At 43.8% G+C, this 20,789-nt stretch overlaps 2 protein-coding genes across 2 annotated transcripts in view; one reads left to right on the forward strand and one right to left on the reverse strand.

Moving 5' to 3' along the window:
- The first annotated feature begins 830 nt into the window (after nucleotides 1-830).
- The window catches only part of chchd6a (coiled-coil-helix-coiled-coil-helix domain containing 6a), a 73,155-nt gene continuing 53,196 nt past the window's right edge, over nucleotides 831-20,789 (forward strand). Inside the window, exons 1-4 of the mRNA XM_080763413.1 lie at nucleotides 831-1,036; nucleotides 3,119-3,236; nucleotides 3,917-4,085; nucleotides 6,405-6,543. Of these exons, the coding sequence (XP_080619539.1) occupies nucleotides 953-1,036; nucleotides 3,119-3,236; nucleotides 3,917-4,085; nucleotides 6,405-6,543 (510 nt within the window). The 5' untranslated portion in view covers nucleotides 831-952. The remainder of the gene's footprint in view (nucleotides 1,037-3,118; nucleotides 3,237-3,916; nucleotides 4,086-6,404; nucleotides 6,544-20,789) is intronic.
- LOC308315971 (armadillo repeat-containing protein 6-like) lies at nucleotides 16,262-17,665 on the reverse strand (the record flags this gene model as incomplete). Its single annotated transcript, XM_080764250.1, has 1 exon — nucleotides 16,262-17,665. The coding sequence occupies one exon, from the start codon at nucleotides 17,663-17,665 to the stop codon at nucleotides 16,262-16,264; it is 1,404 nt and encodes a 467-aa protein (XP_080620376.1).

A 20,789-nucleotide genomic window follows, 5' to 3' on the forward strand; every position in this document is an offset into this window, starting at 1 on the left:
GTACAGTTATATTATGTATTATGTTGCATATTCATACAGCTTTTCAGGTTTTGGCCTTTATAATGCATGACTGAAAAATGCATTCTAATTCATTCATTCATTCATTCAAGATTCAAGATTCAAGATTGCTTTATTTTGTCATTATTTCCAACTGTAGCAGCAGAAAAAAACGAAAGTACGTTTCTCCTAGTTAAAAAAGACAACACAGGCTCATATCATACAATAATACATTATCAGTGCAAGACAATACTAAGTATAAATAAGTCCTAAAAACTACAGGGATCCATAAAAAAGATTAATAGAATAAAAAACCATTTAAAAAACTGAACATAGATCACAGTTCATGTCTTATCTGCCAGGGAGGCTAGAGTTCAGGAGCCTGATTGCCTGGGGAAAGAAGCTGCTCCGCATCCTTTCTGTCCTGGCACTGATGCTCCTGTACCGTTTCCCAGAGGGCAAAAGGGAGATCAGGCTGTGAGAGGGGTGGGTGGCATCCTTAGTGATACCAGTTGCTCTCCTGATGCACCTTTGCTGGTACATTCATTCATTCAAAATAAGAACTCCTACTGTGCTTGCTATGCACATCAGGGTTGCCAGGTTGTACTTCATGTAAGGAAACAAGGAAGTTAATGTATGTTTGAGACTATGAGTTATACAAACGCGTAAATAAAATAACGTAAAAATAAATAAATCACGATAAACTGAAAGTACTACACGTGAAATAAGTAGGCTATGGTGTGTTTGAACTTCTGATCATATCCTGTACAGGGGAACGGCCAACAACAAATCTGGCAACCGGGGGGAACCCATCTGTCAAAATTTCCAGTCGATGATAGAGAGGAGAGGATCATCAGCTGAGACTGCATGAGGTTGAACCACGTTAGATCTCTACAATAAAAAATAAAAAAACAGTAGCAGTCTAGTCTAGATCATCATAATAGAGAATTCAGTAATGGGATCTGGTGAGAGTACAACCAGGAAGGTATCCTTCGGCGTGGATGAGGAGGATAGAGTCCGAATCCTGCGTGGAGTCAAGGTAAAGATTATACGGTTGTCGCTTTGCCCCCCAAAACAAAAAGAACAGATCTGCAAATCGCTGGTCTGGTCTGTTAATATTTAAGCAAAGCGACGTTCTGCGTGGTTGAACGTATAGCGTTCGTTTGCTATGGTCTTGTTGCAGATTAAGTGGGCGATAACTAGCTTGAATCGTGTATGATGCTCGCTGTTGTATTGTAGGCTATATTTATGAATGTTAACTGTTACAGGTATTCAGTAATTACTTAATGTAAAACACCATGCTTAAATAAATCCCGGCAAAGGATGCCAGAGCAGGATGCAGGCAGGGGGCTGCCTAGTGCCTGTCGTGCCCGAGGGCGAGGGGTTATGTTCATGTCGACAGAGGGCAGTTTCTTTCATGACACGCCTGAGTTACACCGAAATCGGCGACCTATCTGATTCTGTAACCACATGGGTGTCGCTGTAGTGTCATTTCGTAGTGATTCTCAGCTATTTTCAATTCAGGACAGCTACCTAACCTAACCATACATGTCTATACTAACCGTTCAGGACCCACCATTTATCCCATTTTTGATGTGTTATATTGTTATACCGCGCATATTTGATATTTGATAAGAAGTTTCCGGTCCGTTGCGGTTATTGTGAACTTTACACACTCGACACAGGTCACAGCAGCCGCAGGTGTCGTTAATTACTTCACAATGTGAAATAAATAAATGAATGACACCTGTGTCCTCGCACTCGACTGGAGGAAATGTGGTCCGTGGGAATAGTATACAAACTACAAAGTGAAAGTGGAGATATTTATAGACGTTTTCTGCTATAACTTTCAAATGGATATGAAACTATACAATATAGCTGACCCCAAGTCGCAGCAATTGGGTGACCGTGAGTACAAACGGAGCGCTACTACAACTTTTAATGCAGGCCGTAAAGGCATACATTATCATTTGTCAATATGACGAAACGGCAACCTGACTGGAGTCACATAATGCAATATGGTCCCAATGTCAGTGTAACACCTCTGCTCTGACACAGACCATTCACCTCGTATGAACTGGGCGTGAGCCGCGTGACAAGGCAGCTGGAAAGATAACTTTGTTGCAAAAAGTATTTAAAAGCACACAGTTAAAAGGTAATATGAAACCTAGTTAACATCTTAAAACGTAAAGGGAGAACCTCATTGTAATGTTGGCAAAGTTGCAGGCACTACACACTACCCACATTTAGCAGAGGCTGATTCTTAGCATCTACGCCGGTATTCTATATAGGCTTTAAATCTAAACATTCAAATGCTGTGACACACACACACACACACACACACACACACACACACACACACACACACACACACACACACACACACACACACACACACACACTTCTTTCTTCCATCAGTTAGGCAGTTCATTAAGGCAGGTAGGCTATATGCTTTTTTACACAGGACTGTTTTGTCTAGACTAGTCCTATACTGCAACTTTGCTTTATGGACCAGTAACTGGAAACTGTCGTCCCAGGTCTTTACTTTTTATTCTGGATGTCTGAATAAGAATTACGTTTCTGCTGTATAATATACACCAGAAACTTACATATTATGTATTAGGGGAGTAACGGTATAGTAACGTCATCGGAAATCAAGAATCGAAGTAGCCTATCGAAATGAGAACTCAATATATTGTATCGCATGACTTAGTTTGTATCGTATCGTTTTGAAATGCAAATAATCGGTATCGAATCGTTTTGCAATGCAAATTATAATTGTATCAATACTAAGCACTTGTGTGTTGCATTCAGCAATTTTAATTGGTTTAATTACTTTTCTATTCTATCTATCGCTACACTTGGTCTATTGATAAATGTGTGTATTCTCTGTGTTCATGTGAAGGTGCAGGTTTGTCCATAATGTGTTCAAATATAATGTCCATGTATTTACCAGAGATGCATGTTTCCCTTAAACTGCTCCCTTAAACTGCTCAAATCATTGAATCGTATCGCCATGAATGAACCAATATCGTCCATGTATCGTATCGTCAACATATGCATCGTGATACCCTTGCTCTCTCTCTCTCTCTCTCTCTCTGTGACTGTTGTCTTTCTATAGCTGTCAGAGGATGTTCTTCAGAGGATGAAAGGCGTAGCCAACATTCCACCACCACCACGCACACCGTCACCAGCCTCACCGTCACCAGCCTCAAGCAGCCCTCAGATTGAAGACCAGGGTACTACAGTGGCAGACTCACTCTTATAGCAATTATTACTGCGTTCATTTGTATCCTTCAGTAAAGAAATCCATAGTCGAATAATGCTGTGTTCACACTAGCGGCTGGTGATTGGTGAACAAAGGTACAAAATGTCAATTCAGCATGGACGAAAGCATAAAATAAAACTATCAACTTACTAAGTCTTGGTCGACTAAGACCAAACTGGACGATTAATTGATTATTTGGCTATGAGAGGGCAGCCTGACTCATTTCATAATGTCAGTGAAAGTCTATCTTGCCCGTTGCTGTGGGATACAAATTAAGTCAGTAATCTAAATGATTGCACACACACACACACACACACACACACACACACACACACACAGATTGTCGGCTCGTAAACCAGGAAGTGAATGGCTGTGTGCGCAACAAAACAGCTCCGCGACCGACGAGCAAGGCGTTGCCTAGCAACGGCCGCGTGTCAAAAAATGGATTTTATCGATCGCGTTTTATATCATTAAAAAGGACCTAAAGATGTGTCCACACGTCCTAGGCCTCCTACGGGTGTAATTATGAAGACGTGTGGACACATCCTGTGTGTTAATTAATTGTTATAATAGTCCTTCCCATGCCTACTATAGCTACTAACAATATCGGAAGTGTTTTCTGATTTGGAGTCTTTGTGTTTTGTTTTAAAGGCACGTCTCGAAGTCCCGCTCCCATTCCCGATCCCATTCCCGCTCCCATTCCCGCTCCCAGCCCCGCCCCCTGCCACTGCCCACCGCCTCCGTTGCAGCCCAGTCCTCCACCCAGTACCACCGCCGACACCAACACAACTGCAGCCAACGCAGAGGATCAACAGAAGAGGTGGGTGTTCTTCTGTTGAGAGGAAGAGTGGATCTCTACTTGAGCCTGACCGATATATCATTATGATCGACATTATGGGCCATTGACTTTTTTGATAACATCAGTATTGGCAATTATGCAGGCAATTGCTAACTACGTTTTTTTTTTTGAAGATCTTTGAAATGTTTTGAAAATAGAAGATAAAATAACTACTTGACATGAGTAAGTAGTCCATTTCTGGGTTGGTGACTGACTGATAAAAGTAATGGTCTTATTTGGGATATGCTGTATAACTTAATGATTCCCCTATTTGTGTACACCCACAAATAAAGATTAGCTAGCTAGCAATAAGGTGAAAGCCAGCCAGGTAAAGGTTTAATTGCATAGCATATTTAAAGAGCAACGCAATACATTGTAGATATGTCAGATAATCTCTGAATATTTCAGGTTCCTTATCCAAGTTTTTCGCAGCATCCAAGTATGAAAAACGTTTAAGAGCTCATCCAGGGACATCCAGGGTGTATGTAACCAGTGGCCATTTTATTTTGACAGTGTACATCTCGGAGAATCACGGCAGCATGTGATTGAGTTGTATACAGTATAGTCAGGGAATATTATCAGTTTAATGTCAAATCTGGGAATGCATTTCTTGCCAAGAAATGTCTGTCTTCACCAATGTGTTTGTAAAGGTGTCATATCCCATATTGGTTTATATTCAACCACCCTAGGGGAACTTTTGACAGAAGCTGAAAGTCGGGGTACCATCAACAGCCAATATATGGAAAAATGTTCTAAATTTCATTATGCTTTAATTTATAGCATGTGACGTATCAAACTAGGGGTTTTTCATATATTCTGCATTCTGCTATAGCATTAGCTTTGCACGAAAAACACTCCTTGGGCTAAAAACAGCCATAGACACCAAATGTGCTGACCTCATCACATTTGTGATGACGGCTATGGCCATTTTTAGCCCAAGGAGTGTTTTTCGTGCAAAACTAATGCTTGGAATGGATTCAGAATTATGAAAACCCCCTAGTTTGACACGTCACATGCTACTTAAAGCATAATGAAATTGAGAAGATTTTGCCTTTTATAATGGTTATATGGTACCCCAACTTTCAGCAGCTGTCAAAAATTCCCCTATGGTGGTTGAATATAAACCCATGTGGGATATGTTAGTAGACACCTTTACAAACACATTGGTGAAGAAAATTCTTGGTAAAACAAATTATTCGCAGATTTTATTATTAATATCCCCTGACTATAGTAGAGCTCTTCTCAGGTCCAAAATGACAGAACTAATTTTGTTCTGACCCTGGATCGACCTGTGAAATTGGTTCCGAGATAGAAATTCTAAGGATCCGATTTGTTTTCCGAGATATTACAGACCTGACCTATTATTTTATGGACACGACATACCTAAAATGTCATTCTAACAAGTTAGATGTTATAGGACACTCCTCTACAATGATACCTAGCAGCTGCATAGCAGCCTACAATCTATTATTACAACTGAGAAGTTATGAGCACAGTTCAGTTGAGCAAGTCATAGACCGTGATGCATCCGGTAGCGCCACGTACGTCCGTACTCTGCGGCCTCGGTACGTCACTGAACTTACCCCTGCGCTTTCAACCCAGCTCCGTCCATGGTTTCCTTTTCCGTGATGCGATGGTCCGATTACAATCAACCTTAAAACAATTTGCATGGGCAGCGGACACACAACATTTACAGAGAAACAACAACAATACAACCTGCCCAACACGGAAAACGCAGTTTGTAAAGATAAATCGCTGTTTGCCTTCATTCAAAATGTACGCTTTGTGTGTGTGTCTCTCACTCGGATCACACTACAAGACAGACGCGTGTTGTTAATCACTTGACCCGCTTCTAGTAGACCCGCTTCTATTAAAAGACAATGACATTGAATTGTATATTTTTACATTGATGAACTGGCAATCATGACATGCCACACCACATGTGCTTTGTCTGAGTCTGTGTTGCGCTGAGTCTGTGTTCTCTCCGCTCTCACTGAACTGACAGTATGCGCAGCCCGACTTTGTTCCCCCCCCTACATTGCGCTTCAGTAATCTGATCCCTGGTCAGTGTAATCATCATAGCACTTTTTCTCTACCGATGAGCGCTGAACAAGGGTCTTCTCGGATCCACTGTGGTATTTTACATAATGATAAACAGACCCAAGGTCTGAGTCTGCGTTTTTATGGTAAAACACAGATCCGGACCCCTACGTGTCTCGGTTCCTGTCGGGTATTTTCTGAATCGGGGGACCCGTGAAGAAGTCTAGTATACATATCATTGTTTGTTTGTTCAACCCCCAGGTTTGAGAAACAGCAGGCGATACTGCAAGAAGAGCTGGCCAACATGGTGAGGAGGGAACGGGAGGTGGCAAGGGTTGAGATGAGCAAGGAGCTGAGCAAGGACAGACACCGCACATGTGAAGAGAGTGCCAAAAAAATGGTAAGTCTACACACTGTGGATTAACACTCAGGAGTTTGTTGTGTATCTATCTGAAAGCTTTCATCACATTTTTGCAGTTGCTCAGGGATAGAATGGCCGATAGAGCAGTTCGATCCCAGGCTCCCCCAGAGTTAGTGTCGAAGTGTCCTTGAGCGAGACGCTGAACTCCCATTTGCTCCCGATGTGCAGGTTGATGCCTTGCATGGTTTCCTCCGCCATCGGTGTGTGATTGGGTGAATGATGTAATGATAAAGGCGTTATATAAATGCAGCGTTTACCAGTGTAGAGTGCTCTTCCTCCACTGTGGAGGAAGAGAGTTGTATTGACCCCCAGTGCACAGCAGGTGGAGCTGTGGAGCTTTCCTAGAGCTGGCTGTACTTGCTTCACATACACCGAGTTGGGTGATGGAGATGTGCTGAAGCAGATTCATTTGACTCCTATATCTGAGTAAGGGGGTGGGGTGTCTGTAATGATTCAGTCCAACCTTCTTTCTTTTTTTCTTCTTAAATCACACGTCCACCACTTCACCTGGGTCACGTCATGTCTGTAATTTCAGTTGAGTTTCTCTCGTCATTCACTTTTTTTCCCCTCCTTTCTCGTCTTCTCGCTCGTCCTTCACTCAGGACTTTCTGCCTTTTTTCCCCCTCTCATTTCTAATCTCCCTCCTTTTTGCTCCTCTCTCGCTCTCTCCTTCTGCGCCTATCCCCCTATCCTCTTTCTCTCTCCATGGTTCTCTCCTTCTCTCTCTCTCTCTCTCTCTCTCTCTCTCTCTCTCTCTGTCCCTGCGTTCACCACTCTCCCCTCCTCTCTGGAGACGGTATTATCAGCACGGTGCAAGCGCTAAATTGCACCCGGAGAGTTTTCCCATCCGGGGGCTTAAGATTGGAAGTGGCCGGTGGGGGGGAGGAGGGGAGCGGGGGGTTGGGCTGTTTTACGCCCCCCACACACACACCCACCCTCTCTCTCATGTGACCCCCCCTCCCTCCCTCCCTCCCTCCCGTGTTGAGACATGCTGTAGCGAGCTCCTTATCTCGTCTCCTACACGCGCGGGCGGCTAATAGAACACCACTGGAGGGACCGTGTGAGCAGAATGACCGATGGAGACACCGGCAGACCTGTAATGTTCAGGCCGCGTCGTAATTACAGCTCCCATATGCGCCTGTGCGTGCGTGTGCGTGTGCGCGCGTGTGTGTGTGTGCGTGTGTGTGTGTGTGTGTGTGTGCAAGCAGTGCAGGCACACACAAATACATGAGCATATGCACATCGCGCACGAACACTTGAACCCACTTCCCTGTAGCGATTAATCCAGAACAGTGGTTACAGCCTGCGGCGGCCCCTTTACTCAAGCGAGCAGATGATAATAATAATTTTATCATTCATTTCGGGGGTGCTTATTTTTTTGGGCTTTGTTGGGATTTTTGCGGTTGACGGGGGAGAAAGATGTGGGGGAAGACACGTAGCAAAGGTCGTCGGGGTCGGGACGCGAACCCGCGACACACTTAATGCTGGATTACCAGCAATTTACAATTTAGGCATTTAGCAGACGCTCTTAATCTAGAGCGACTTACATTAAGCAAGAACAAAAGCATGGGAATACATCACATAGCCTAGGTGCCCGGACCGCTAGGGCGGCCCGGGCCAGGGGTAGCCTGGTTAATAAGCCAGACCGAATCAGCCGTTGGCAAAAATAAATTAGTCTGGCTTATTAGCCAGGCTAGGCCAGGGGGGCAAATAATGTCTGAATTTATGTTCCTTGAATACATTTTAGTGTGTGTGTGTGTGTAGTGGAGATAGTTCACCGTTTACATAGCACATCAACTTAGTATAGTATATTGTATACTCGTATAAATACGATACATTATTAGACGGCTATAAAGGCCTACACTCTCCCTCCTTTCTATCATTTCTCACTCTTTTCTCCATCTCTCTCAGCAGAGACAACATGTAACATTACAACATAAACATTTGTGTGAGTAAATGTGTTTGTGTGATTAGTTGTGACTGATATATGTAGCGACTTGTTGTTTGAGACCTACCTTGCAAATGACGTGCAACGGGGTAATTCAGACCGCTGCAACTTGTTTTTGCAACGTTCTGCAGCGGTTTTGCCTCGTGGAGAATCACTGGCCTGAACGAGGCTGTCCTAACTTCTAGTGGGTTTTTCTAATGTAGCATCCAGACGATGGCTGGGTGACTGCCAACACGACGCAGCAGCACACATAAACCCAGCCAGGCTGGAACAGCTATAAAGCCAGCGACACTTGGCTCAGGGCCAGTGTTCATTTCATATCCTGCCATGAAAAGACGCAAGTGATGACGGGTGACTCGGCACGGAGAGAGACAGAGAGATGAGGAGAGAAACATTGAGTGTGATTAGTGTGGACGCCACTCCTGCATCAATGGGGAATGCTGTGGTTTCCCATTGTCAGTGAGAGAGGTGTTTGAAAAGGTTCTGCTCGATTATGGTCTCAATCATCACAATGATTTTGGTAAATATTGGTCTGTTTTAGCTCCTTTGTTGTTTGGTCATAGACCACTTTGTATTTGAATTTCAACTAATTAAAACAAAACTAAAATAAAGTGTCACAGCCTGAGAGCGAAAGGTGCATGAAAATGAAAGAGACAAATCATTGTGAAATGGAATGCAGCTCATTTATCTCAATTATTTTGTCATAATCATTGGAAGCCAAAATTGAAAATGAAATGCAATTAATTGAGCAAGCCTGTTTGATTGAACAAGGACTTTTCAGTGTAGTACAGGTCAGCTACAGTACATCGCTGGAAATGCATCCAGTGCTAATAATTTAGAGCTCTTCAGGCCAGGATTACGGGAAACAAAATGGAATGGAAACAAATGTAATCGTGGAATAAAAGGCTTAATGACAAACATTAAACCTGTATATAAGAGGGGCTAGCGCTCCTCAAAAAGGTTGAGGGATTGCTCTGTGATCGGTATCTGAGTGAGCGCTGGTAAAAGGGTGAGGAAGAGGAAGTAAGTACATTTTATTTATAAAGCACAACAGTTACAAAGTGCTGTACAACAATGTAAAAAACAATCAATTCAAAGCACAAGATTAATAAAGACGAGAAGACAATAAAAATAGAAAACAAAACATTGGCCTGTACAAAAAGGTCAGGTCGACAAATCACAGCTCAAAATACAAGCGAAATAAATATGTTTACAGCGACTTCTTAAAAATGTCAACAGACTCTGCATTCTTTATAAAAAGGGTGAGGGCATTCCACAGTGTGGGAGCAGCTACGGCAAATGCCCGGTCGCCCTTGGTTACCCGTTTAGTCCAAGGGGCCAGCTAGGCACTCCAATGTTGAAGCGCTGGTAAGAGGAAGGACTGCAGGCGGACCCGTGGATTCTTGACGAGGAAACCCCGTGCAACCGAGCGCCCAATGTAAAGCCCAGGTGCACTCTGGGTGCACTTCCGCATTTGGACACCAAAATTTGGTGTCCAAATGCGGAAGTGAAATGCTGAATCAGCGAAAAGACGGTATACTTCCGGCAGCCTTCCGGGTGCTTCAAAACGCCACTGAGCAACTTCCACTGACATGAATAGCGGAGGGGGCGGAGCGTCGCGCTAGTTTAGTCTCTATCCTTTTAATACTCTATGGTTTAGTCGGCGGAATTTTCAGTAGGCCCTTCAAGATTCAAGATTCAATAATTTATTTGCCATGTCAACAAGTTGATAGGAATTTGTCTTGGTTCATACTCAACATATACAGACAACCATAGATACACAAACAAGAAGGACAATACAATAACAAACTGAATGTAATTGCCTATGCTGCTGGTTTTTGTAAAGTGCTATATGCATATATCTGAGTTCAGATGTCTAATGGCTACGGGGTAAGTGCTATCCCTGAAGCGACATGTTGAGCTCTGGATACTTCTATATCTCCTGCCTGATTGAAGAGGTGATGTGCAGGATGGGAGTTGTCTGCAATGATTTTATTTGCCTTCCTAATTATTCTGGTGGAATAGAGTGAGGAAAGTGTAGGGAGGCTACATCCTATGTTTTTTGATGCGCGACGTACTACTCTTTCCAGCTTTGATTTGTCTTGAGAGGTTGTGTGACCAAACCAGACAAGCATGGAGAAGGTTAGAACACTTTCAATAGTGGCCCTGTAGAAGTGAGTCATGGCTGCTTGGCTAACTTTAAACTTCTTAAGCTGCCGCAAGAAATAGAGACGCTGGTGTGATTTACCTATTATGAGACTGGTGTTAAGATCCCATGATAAGGATTCATGAATGGTGGTCCCGAGGAACCGGAAGGAGGAAACTCTTTCTACCTCTTCCCCATTGATGAAGAGGGGGGGGGGGAGGGGACTCGATATCTTTTTCCTAAAGTCTATAAACCTCTCTTTGGTTTTAGAGATGTTTAGAATCAAGTTGTAACTCTCACACCATCTCACCAGCTCTGCGGTAGTCGGTTTCAACCTCGTAGTCGGTTTCAACCTCGTTGATAATAAGACCTACTAAAGATGTGTCATCAGCAAACTTATACATCATAACTGTACTAAAGTGAGATTGACGGAAATGAGTACATAATGAGTACAGAAGTGGAGAAAGGACGCACCCCTGGGGGGCCCCAGTGTTTAGGAGCCTTGACAGCGAGACGAGATCACCTATTTTGACCACCTGTTTCCTGTCACATAGAAAATTAAAGATCCATTTACATAGAGGTGTACTGACGCCTAGCTCCTGTAGGGTTGAAATCAGCTTCCCCGGCACTATTGTATTAAATGCGGAGCTGAAGTCAACAAAAAGTACACAAGCATAGGTGGATCTGGATTCTAGATGTTGGGTAATAGTGTGCAGACAGAGGGACACTGCATCATCTACACTCTTATTTGCTCTGTAGGCAAATTGGTGGGGATCTAGTGCTATGCTGGACAGGTGTTTACAGACCAGTCGCTCAAAGACTTTCATAATGACAGATGTTGGGGCAACAGGCCTATAGTCATTAAGACAGGTGATATTATTTTTCTTTGGGACAGGAATGATAACCGCAGATTTAAAGCAAGCAGGCACAGCACAGAGTTCAAGTGACCAGTTGAAAATGGAAGTGAGGACAGGTGCAAGTTGGTCGGCACAGTGCTTTAGTGTGGCAGACGACACGCCATCAGGCCTTTCTGGGGTTTTGCTGACGGAGCAACAGTCTGACATCATGTTCATATATGTTGGGTGGAGAGTCACCCTGCTCTCTTGGAAAAGAGGGTGACTGATGGTTTTCACTGTCGAACCGACAATAAAAATCATTAAGCCTCCCAGGAAGGGAGGTGTCCAGGTCTGGAACATGGTGCTTGGTTTTATAGTCAGTGATGTCCTGCAAACCCTGCCATACACCTTTGATGTAATTTGCTTGCAGTTTGTTTTCAAGCTTCACCTAATCATGAGTAACATGAGCAACATGAGTTAGAATTCCCTCCTCGATGTTGTAAGATGATAAGAGCGCCCCTCACTTCAAACGGGTGTGATTTTTATTTCAAGGACCCCCTTGTAAAATCCTCTGATCATTTACCTCACTGTGCAAATTGGACACGCTCTGCGTTACAGACCCGTAACACCGCAAGGACGCCTGGGGGTCCCTGGACCACATGTTGAGAACCAGTGGGCTAAGTGAGTCGTCCCCTATACCCGGTGTTGGGGTGAATCACAGAGTCGCGTGTCAAGACGAAGGACCGGAAAACGCGTTAATGAGGGGGTGGGGGGGTTTATCACAGTAATGGCATCCCTTATTTCCTCTTTCATTCCCTCCCTCGTCTTTTGTCTTCTGGGCGAACCGCCTGACCTCCCTCCCTCCCTCCATCCTTCTCTTTCAGCCGGTGCCCTCGCCCCGCTGTGCACTGTGCCCCGTGAATAGTCATTGTTGGCGGCAAATGTTCCGCAGATTAATTTCGGAGCGAGGGAAAGGAAGGAGGAGGCAGATGAAGAACAGAAAGAAAGGAAGTGAGCGGAGCTAAAGGGCTCAAAGGGATTTTGTCTTTAATTATTTTTTATTAATGCCCCCCTGCTGCCCATCAGAAGCAGAATAAAAGGTGATAAGTCTCATTAGCATACGATACGCTGGATTCTATCCTCTTGTCTCTTTGCTCAGAACATTTAAGGAAGACTGTTTTATTAACTGGCCTTCAGCCCACTCTGTGATAGAGCCTCACGCACGACCGCCGTCCGTGCTTGGCCTGGGTTGTTGGCGTCGCGCTCTGTTGGATTCTAGTGAAGATTGGGGGCCAGGAGTGGAGTCAGCTGTAGCCACAGGTTAAGTGTACTGTAGCGCAGGTTAGAATAGCTTCTCTTCTCAAAATCACAGTTCAACCTTCGTTTCCAGCTCAATGCTGTGCCAATAAGAACAATATTTTTGTTTTGCGAGACACGCAACGCATACACAAATCTCATGCACACACCTCTATCTAGAGATTTTTTAAGGGTGTGTGTGCAGTGTGTGTTGAACGTATTGATTTTACTTTAGTTTCTAAATGTATCAATTATTGTTTGTATTTGCAAATGGGCATATCTAATTTAATATGCAGATGAGACTTGTTGTCTTTGCTGAATTGGTGTGGAGATTCTTGTAATAGACACTAGATGGCAGCAAAATCATTCTGTATTCCATAGCTTCTCTCTCTCTCTCTCTCTCTCTCTCTTCACCCCCCCCCTTCATACAGGGTATTACTGTGTACAGTACCTGGAATTACATCACGTCTCGAGTGCGTCATTTTCTTTCGCAGAGACAAAAGGTGGTTCTTGTTCATCTAATCTGCCTAAGCACTTGCCATTTACACTGTGATTGCTCAGTTCTCAATTTTTTTTCCCCAAATTGGAAGTGGTTGTGGAGTTGAAATGGAATATACATTTAATCATGCATCTTCAAGGATGTAGAGAGCAAAGGGGGTTGTGTTTTATCTATGGTTAGCTTCTATAGGTGCATAATGTAATTTCCAGCATACGGTATGTGTCATTATTTTCACCAAGCCCACATGTTTCCTCTAATTGCTTTATACCTCGCCTCGCACGGTAATTTAGTTCTTTTCATTATCACTAGTATTTTGCCTCCGCTATTGAATTTGACACAATCCTTACCTCTATATGAGTTTACTAGGAGATCTATTAAAACTGTGGTATGGAGGCTTATATGTCCACTTAATTATACTGCTCGAAATATGCGATGTTGTGGCATGGGAGATTGTGTGGTATAGCTATAATGGACGCACGTGATCCCATTTTAACACTGTAAGATTCAATTTATTAGTAGTTGTGCTTCTTTCTACCCGTCAGGAGTCTTAGCAGTACCTTTTATCATAGCATACTTCAGTGCCAGTGTCATTTATTGCCCATTTGTCCAACAAAATGTCACTCTGCGATACACTCTGCCGGTTTGAAGTTGATTTTTAATGTTCCTCGAGATATGCCGGCCAGGGCAGCTACACGCACACGCACACGCACACGCACACACACACACATATTGATTATGACATGGCCAAAATATGGACGCCATGTTGAAAGTGGCTAAACCACACTATTCTGGGATGAAGAACTTGGAGATGAGCGTATAGGTCGACTATGTTCGGCGAAGATATTCGGTGTTGAGTGGACAACAGGAGCGGACCTAGTATTGAGTCCTGAGGGACCCTGGTCAACTGTATATAGGGTTTATAAGTGCTTACATGAACACTCTGTATTTGGCAGTGGTTTGTCAGACAGACGGTGGTTGATATTTTTACTCAAGTAGATGTTCTTCCACCATTGTCAGCAGCGCTATGCTATCTCCTTTCAGCACTATACTCCAACCACCGTCTGTCTGGCGAAACTATTACTTGCGCGCTCTGCTTGCGCAAGTAATAAAATAATACAGAAAAACAGTGTTTCCAATGTGAAAATAGGAAATCTGCTGTTGGTGTAACAGGTTTGCATATCACTAATGTGAAAATAGCATTTCTGGTCAAAACAACACTTATTGCAGAGCCTGGCAGTCGCTGTAATGGTGCCGGCCTGTACTTCTCAGTTCTCATGCCCCAGGCAAAGATACAACCGGTCGAGACAACACACACATACACACACACACACACCAGTAAGTTGACACAACATCCGGTCGCGGTGTTTTTCATCTTCAAAATAAGGGTTGAATGGGGGTTAATCTTGACATATAGCAATCGTTCTTTAATTAATCCTGGCGGGTTAAGGAAGCAGGTCCACAGCCCACTGGGAGGTGTTCTGACTCTAGGTCCCACTAGTTGAGAATGCCTACAAATCTGCTCTAAATCTTCAAAGTAACTAGTAAAGGTGTAAAATAATTGTAGTGGAGTAAACAGTAGGACAATTGTCTCTGAGATGTAGTGGAGTAGGTAGGTACATGAATACAGGTAGAAAATTGGAAGTACTCAAGTAAAGTAAAACAAATACCTCAAAAGTACCTAAGTACAGTACCGGTACTTGAGTAAATCTACTTGGTTACCTTCAGTTTCCACCACTGCATAGCGCTGCTGGGATCTGTGAGTGAGCACAATGAGACGGATGTTCCCTTTCATTGGACAAGCCTGCATTTAACAGTAGTAATGCTGCTGCACACAGAGATATAGCGAGTCCAACACATCCACAGTAGTAATGCTGCTGCACACAGAGATATAGCGAGTCCAACACATCCACAATGCTGCTGCACACAGTCCTGTAGTGAGTTCAACACATCCACAGTAGTAATGCTGCTGCACACAGAGACATAGTGAGTCCAACACATCCGCAATACTGCTGCACACAGAGATATAGCGAGTTCAACACAATCATCCACAGTAGTAATGCTGCTGCACACAGCCATGCAGTGAGTTCAACACATCCACAGTAGTAATGCTGCTGCACACAACCATAGCGAGTCCAACACATCCACTGTAGTAATGCTACCCCCCCTCTCCCCCCCACACACACGCACGCGCGCACGCGCGCACACGCACGTTGTTGAGCTGAGTACCTTATAGTCCGCTGGTTCCCAAACTCGGGACTAGAATAGTTCTAGTCTGACTCACAAAAGTACTAACTGGTTGATCAGACAGTGAGAGCGACGAAAATGAAAGACATAAATAAAACGTATCTTTACTTGGTTCGTGACTATTTCACAAAGATTAAAGAGTTAAAGAGAGAGTTAAAGAGTTAAAAGATTAAAAGTTAAGATGATAAATAATCCCTGTAGGATTCTCTTTCCTGATAAAAGTAGTATCCTAACCTGAAAATTGATTTCCTGGTCAGGACCAGGAGACCTCTGTTACTGAACAGTCAATAGTAGTCATGTACTGCTATTGCGATTACTGATCGGAATATACGAATTACACTTTAACAAAAACCTTTTCCTTAAAAAAAAGAAAACAAATGTATGTTAGTTAGATAGTTCAACCAAAAAATACTTATTTTCTATCAATTACCCAGCCCCATGAAGTCTTGAATAATTTGACGACCAACATTGTATGTCAATGAGACTCAAAGGAGAATACACTGCTTCATACACTGTGATTTATTGGCTTCGGAATGTGACAAAAACTAAAATATCTCTGTGAATTCAAGGCTCCATGGTGTGGGTAATCGATAGAAAAAATGTCATTTTGGGGGTGAATTATCCCTTAAACGGGACTCTACTTACCCTATACTTGTGTGCGCACGTGTCTCGACATCTATGCGACACGTTGTGAGCTTGTAGAAAGTCTAAATCAGGACGGCACGCATTCAGTTCATGGCAATGGTACCCTTTTTGCCGGTCCACAGCTCTCGCAGTTCCACTTGGCAGCCCAGGTCCCTGAGGGCTGCTCTGCACACGTCACCGCAGTCCTCCTGATAGGAGCGTAGAGCCTCACATATCAGGTCTTCAGCTCCCAGCTGCAGGATGACCTGGCTGAAGTTGTTTGTGTGTGCCACAAGGTTCCTCATGAGCATGCATGCCTGTTTCTGTACGTTGACTTGGCCCGGGTGAGACTTCATGGCCTGTATGGCGGCCATGGCTCCCTCATTGTCCATGATGACCCGGCAGTTGTTGGGTTTCCGCAGAGCCAGGACGGAGAGACATCCGCAGCCCTGCTCGCACACATTGGAGTTGCTCATGTGCACGTTCATGGCGACCACGATGAGTTGCACCCCGCCCGCACTCACTACCATGTCCTTCACGTCGTCATTCCCTGCTATGGCTCGTATAGCACATAGTGACTGTCGAACTACTTCCTGGGCCTCAAAGCTGTCTTCAAGCAGCGTCATCAGGAGTTTTAGCCCTCCGAGGTCACAGATGTCTTGACAGAACTCGTTCCTCACAGCCAGCCGGGACAAAGTGACACAGAGTTCACTGATGACGGGGATCTTATCGAGATGAGCCTTGGCAGCCTCGATGATAACTTTCAATCCGCTGTGTTGCGTTACGATGAGCCTGACGTGTTCGTGAGCACGTCCAAAAGGAACTCTGACATCATCATCAAATGTCATGATCTTGAGACACACACTGGCCTCTTTAACCAGCTCGGCACATCTATTGTGCTTGCTGATGGCACCAGTCATCAGTGGCAGAACGCCAGCTGTCACCAAATCCAGACGATTCTGCTCATGCTTCAGACAGCAGTGGCGTACGGTACGAAGGGCTGCACGCGTTACAGCAGGGTCAGCCCGGTACCTCCTTAGGATAGACAAAAGGAGACCCGTGCCTGCTTTGTCTAACAAGTCTGGCTGTCCATCAGTCAACACAGCCAGGGCAGCAAGAGTCACTAGCAGATGTCCTTGGTCCTCCAAACTCTTTCTGCAGCAGGAGAGAATGACGGGGTAGGCGCCGTTCTGAGCAGCCAGGTACCTCTGTGGAAATCCCGAAGAGCATTGATCAGTGAAGCGTTTGAGTTCTGCTGTCATGTTCCCAGAGTGTAGTCCAACTCGAAGGGACTCCAAGGCCTGCAAGACCTCATGAGTTTTGCCCTCTTGTTTGCCATCAGATGAGGCTGTTGGTATAGCTTTCACTATGAAGCTTAGGTTCACACCTTGAGACACAAACTGCTCCACAGCCTCTCTCAGTGCATCTTTTGGATCCATGTCAAACTCCTCCATGTTCTCCTTGACGACCTCGTCAAAGGTCTCCTGTGTGACCCTTTGTGTAGACATTGTGATCCTTGTTAACACCACCCGGTGACAAACTATTGAACAGAATAAAATCAGTTTCATGCTATTTGGCGTTAATATAATGTTTTGACGACTACGTCATGCAGTATGATGTTGGTCATCTCCATATTTGGGCAAAAACACATGTAGACTTTTTGTGGAAGACACACACAGTGGAAGTTATAGATACTAGAGGTTTGGGGCGCTATGCGGCCCTCAAACCTCATAAGATTAATGAACTCACCGTGCTGATTGGCCCATCTCTCCTTAGCAATTTCTTCTCAGTGGCTCACTGGCTTTTAACTCTGTCTGATATTGGATTGCATTTTGGCTGGCATGAAGTCAGGCATGAATTAAATTGTGTAATTGCACTTTCTTTGGTTGAACACTGGTCTTAGTAAATGTGCTTAATAAATAATCAATTTGAATTTAATTCAACTACATGCACAATCCTGAGTGTTTATTTGGCCACATGGACCCTAACATCTGTGTTCTGGGCATGTCAACATTCGATAAAAATAGGACGTTCTGCAAATATAGCTGATCGACAACCTCACAACACGCAATGGGAAGCGATGTGAGCTTGTTGATCGACTATTTTCTCTATTTGCCGTACAGCGGAGTGTACAGATGGGGATTAAATTAACTCTCAGGATTTTTAACTATGTACTTCTGAGATCAGAATGTTCCTCTTGGTACAACTCCCAGGCAGTTGTCGGTGGAGTAATCTGTCCTGCCGTGCGCGCGCGAGATAGCGCTAGCGCTGTCTGTGGGGATCCCTGTATCTGTCTGGGGGAATGAGACAGATGTTTACTCTGATTGGACACAAGGAAACCGCCTCTCGCGTTTATACCCGCAACCGCCTGTCTCGTCGGCCTCAGATTGCCTGCTGATAGAAAAACAATATTGTCTCTCCTCGTGCAACACTCAAGAAAGCCATTCAGTTCGGGCTGTGAGAGAAACAGCTGCCATTACACGCACACACGCACACGCGCACACGCACGCACGCACGCACGCACGCATGCACGCACACACACACGCACAAATGCACAACTCCTCCACACCAAGCACTGCAGCAGTTGGAGACATTATAGCTTTACATAATTACTTTTTTGTTTGACCGTGTCGTGGGTTAAGGCGGGTGGTGTTGGTAGTGGATGTAACTATTGAGTCACAAAGGGTCCATTTGGTTCCATTTGTGCAGTTCTCAGAGTTACATTTGGTTGCTTTCTTTCTTTCTCTCTCTGGTGGTGTCATGAGAAGAGAAAAAGTGAGTCTAGCTAGCAATCAAAAAAGTTGCAGAAAGAGAAGAAACGAGCATGAGTGAATGAGAGGAAAGCTAATGGAAATAGAGGAGAGTGGGAGTGTGCAGTAGGCCTAGTGGGTACAGATAGGACGGTGGGTGTATCAGTAATTGTAATCTGCAGTGGGCCACATGGCTTTGCATGTAAATCTATTAGACTGTGGGCTTCACTCACTATGTGATCAGTGTAAACTTTAAACTCACATACACTATTGACTGTACTTATATTCACTATGTATTCAGGCAGACAGAAAAGGAAACACAAGTATTCAGGGAGGCAGACAATGGTAGAGTTGGGTTAAAGCTACAGTCTGTAATTTATAGTAGTCTATGATGTCCTACATATCCAATGTCATACTGACATCATAGTACTTAATCTGTCATAGGTGGCGACTGTCCACAAATTGTCCGCGATCACCATAGTCTCAAATAGACCATGTCACAGAGCTAACGAGCTAATAAAACGAGTTAACCTGCCCTTAAGGTGGACTGACCTTATTCCACTTAAACCTCTATAGTCTTGGATAACTGCGCTTTAGATACAACTGTATTGTAAATGCTTTATTCCATTTACAGTACACCAAATCACTTCGGCAAAAGTAGCCGATGCACAATGCGACCCGTTGTGAGCTTGTACACCAGCTCCTTTTGCTGTATGCTCCTTCCAGAATAGAACATGAACCAGCATTCATTTAGTTTAGTGACAGTCTCCCCTACTCCTCCTAAATAACTTACGTTAGCTGCAGAGGCTCTCAAAATCATGCACGCACACACCCACACAAAGATAGAGCTATTTTTGAGCTCCCATGTCCAGCTTTGTCAGTTTGTGTGAACACAAACACGATGATTTGACTGGCTGATCACCCCATAAAGATGAGTTGATTGGCTGAGCAAAGTACATATTGAGGATAAAATGTGAGGGCAGAAAAGTGAAGATGCCAGAAGTGAATAGCTGGAATGATATTTGTTATGATTTGATTCGCTGAGCACGGAATGTGATGTAGGATGATGATGATAAGAGCGCCGCTCACTTCACACAAGTGTGAGTTTTGCCAGCCGCTTGCAAAGCAGCTGAACAACATGTTGATCCAACTCTATAGTCAGAGGATATTAATTAAAAACTAATCTCGGAATACATTTCTTACCAAGAATTTTCTTCGATGTGTTTGGGTGTCTACTAACATATCCCACATTGGTTTTTATTATTGGTTGCTAATTAACTTCAGCCTACACCTTTTTTGGTCATAACAATGTATCTGTATTAACAAATTATTCATTTTTGTACATAAAAAAGACCAAAGTTGGGGTACCATCAACAACCACCAATATCAGGCAAAATGTTCTAAATTTCATTATGCCTTAAAGGACCACTTCAACACTTTTCAACCTATCCTCACTAATAATCATGATAAAATGGCACAATTATTTTCTACTCTGTGTCTCAGGAGGGCTGTGGGCAGTTCAGAAACCCATCCACCAGTGACATCATCATTAGGCAGATATTATTTTAAACAAGATTGTTTTACAAAAATGTTTAGATTTTTATTATCGTGAGAACGATAGCTTCCATTTTCGCATTGCAACTTTTCGGGACAAGAAAGCCTGCAGTTTCTATTAGCTTGGATTCCCCATCGATGATGTCACTGGTGGACAGGTTTCTAAAATGCCAACAGACAGCCCTCCTATGAGACACACAGACCGAGTAGTGTTTTTCATGCAAAACTAATGCTTGGAATGGATTCAGAATCATCTAGTCTGACGTTGCTACTTAAAGCATGATGAAATCTAGAACATTTTGTCTTTATATTGGTTGCTGATGGTACC

Source organism: Protomyctophum bolini (assembly GCF_963924005.1).
Source record: "Protomyctophum bolini genome assembly, chromosome: 5".
Taxonomy (NCBI): Eukaryota; Metazoa; Chordata; class Actinopteri; order Myctophiformes; family Myctophidae; genus Protomyctophum; species Protomyctophum bolini.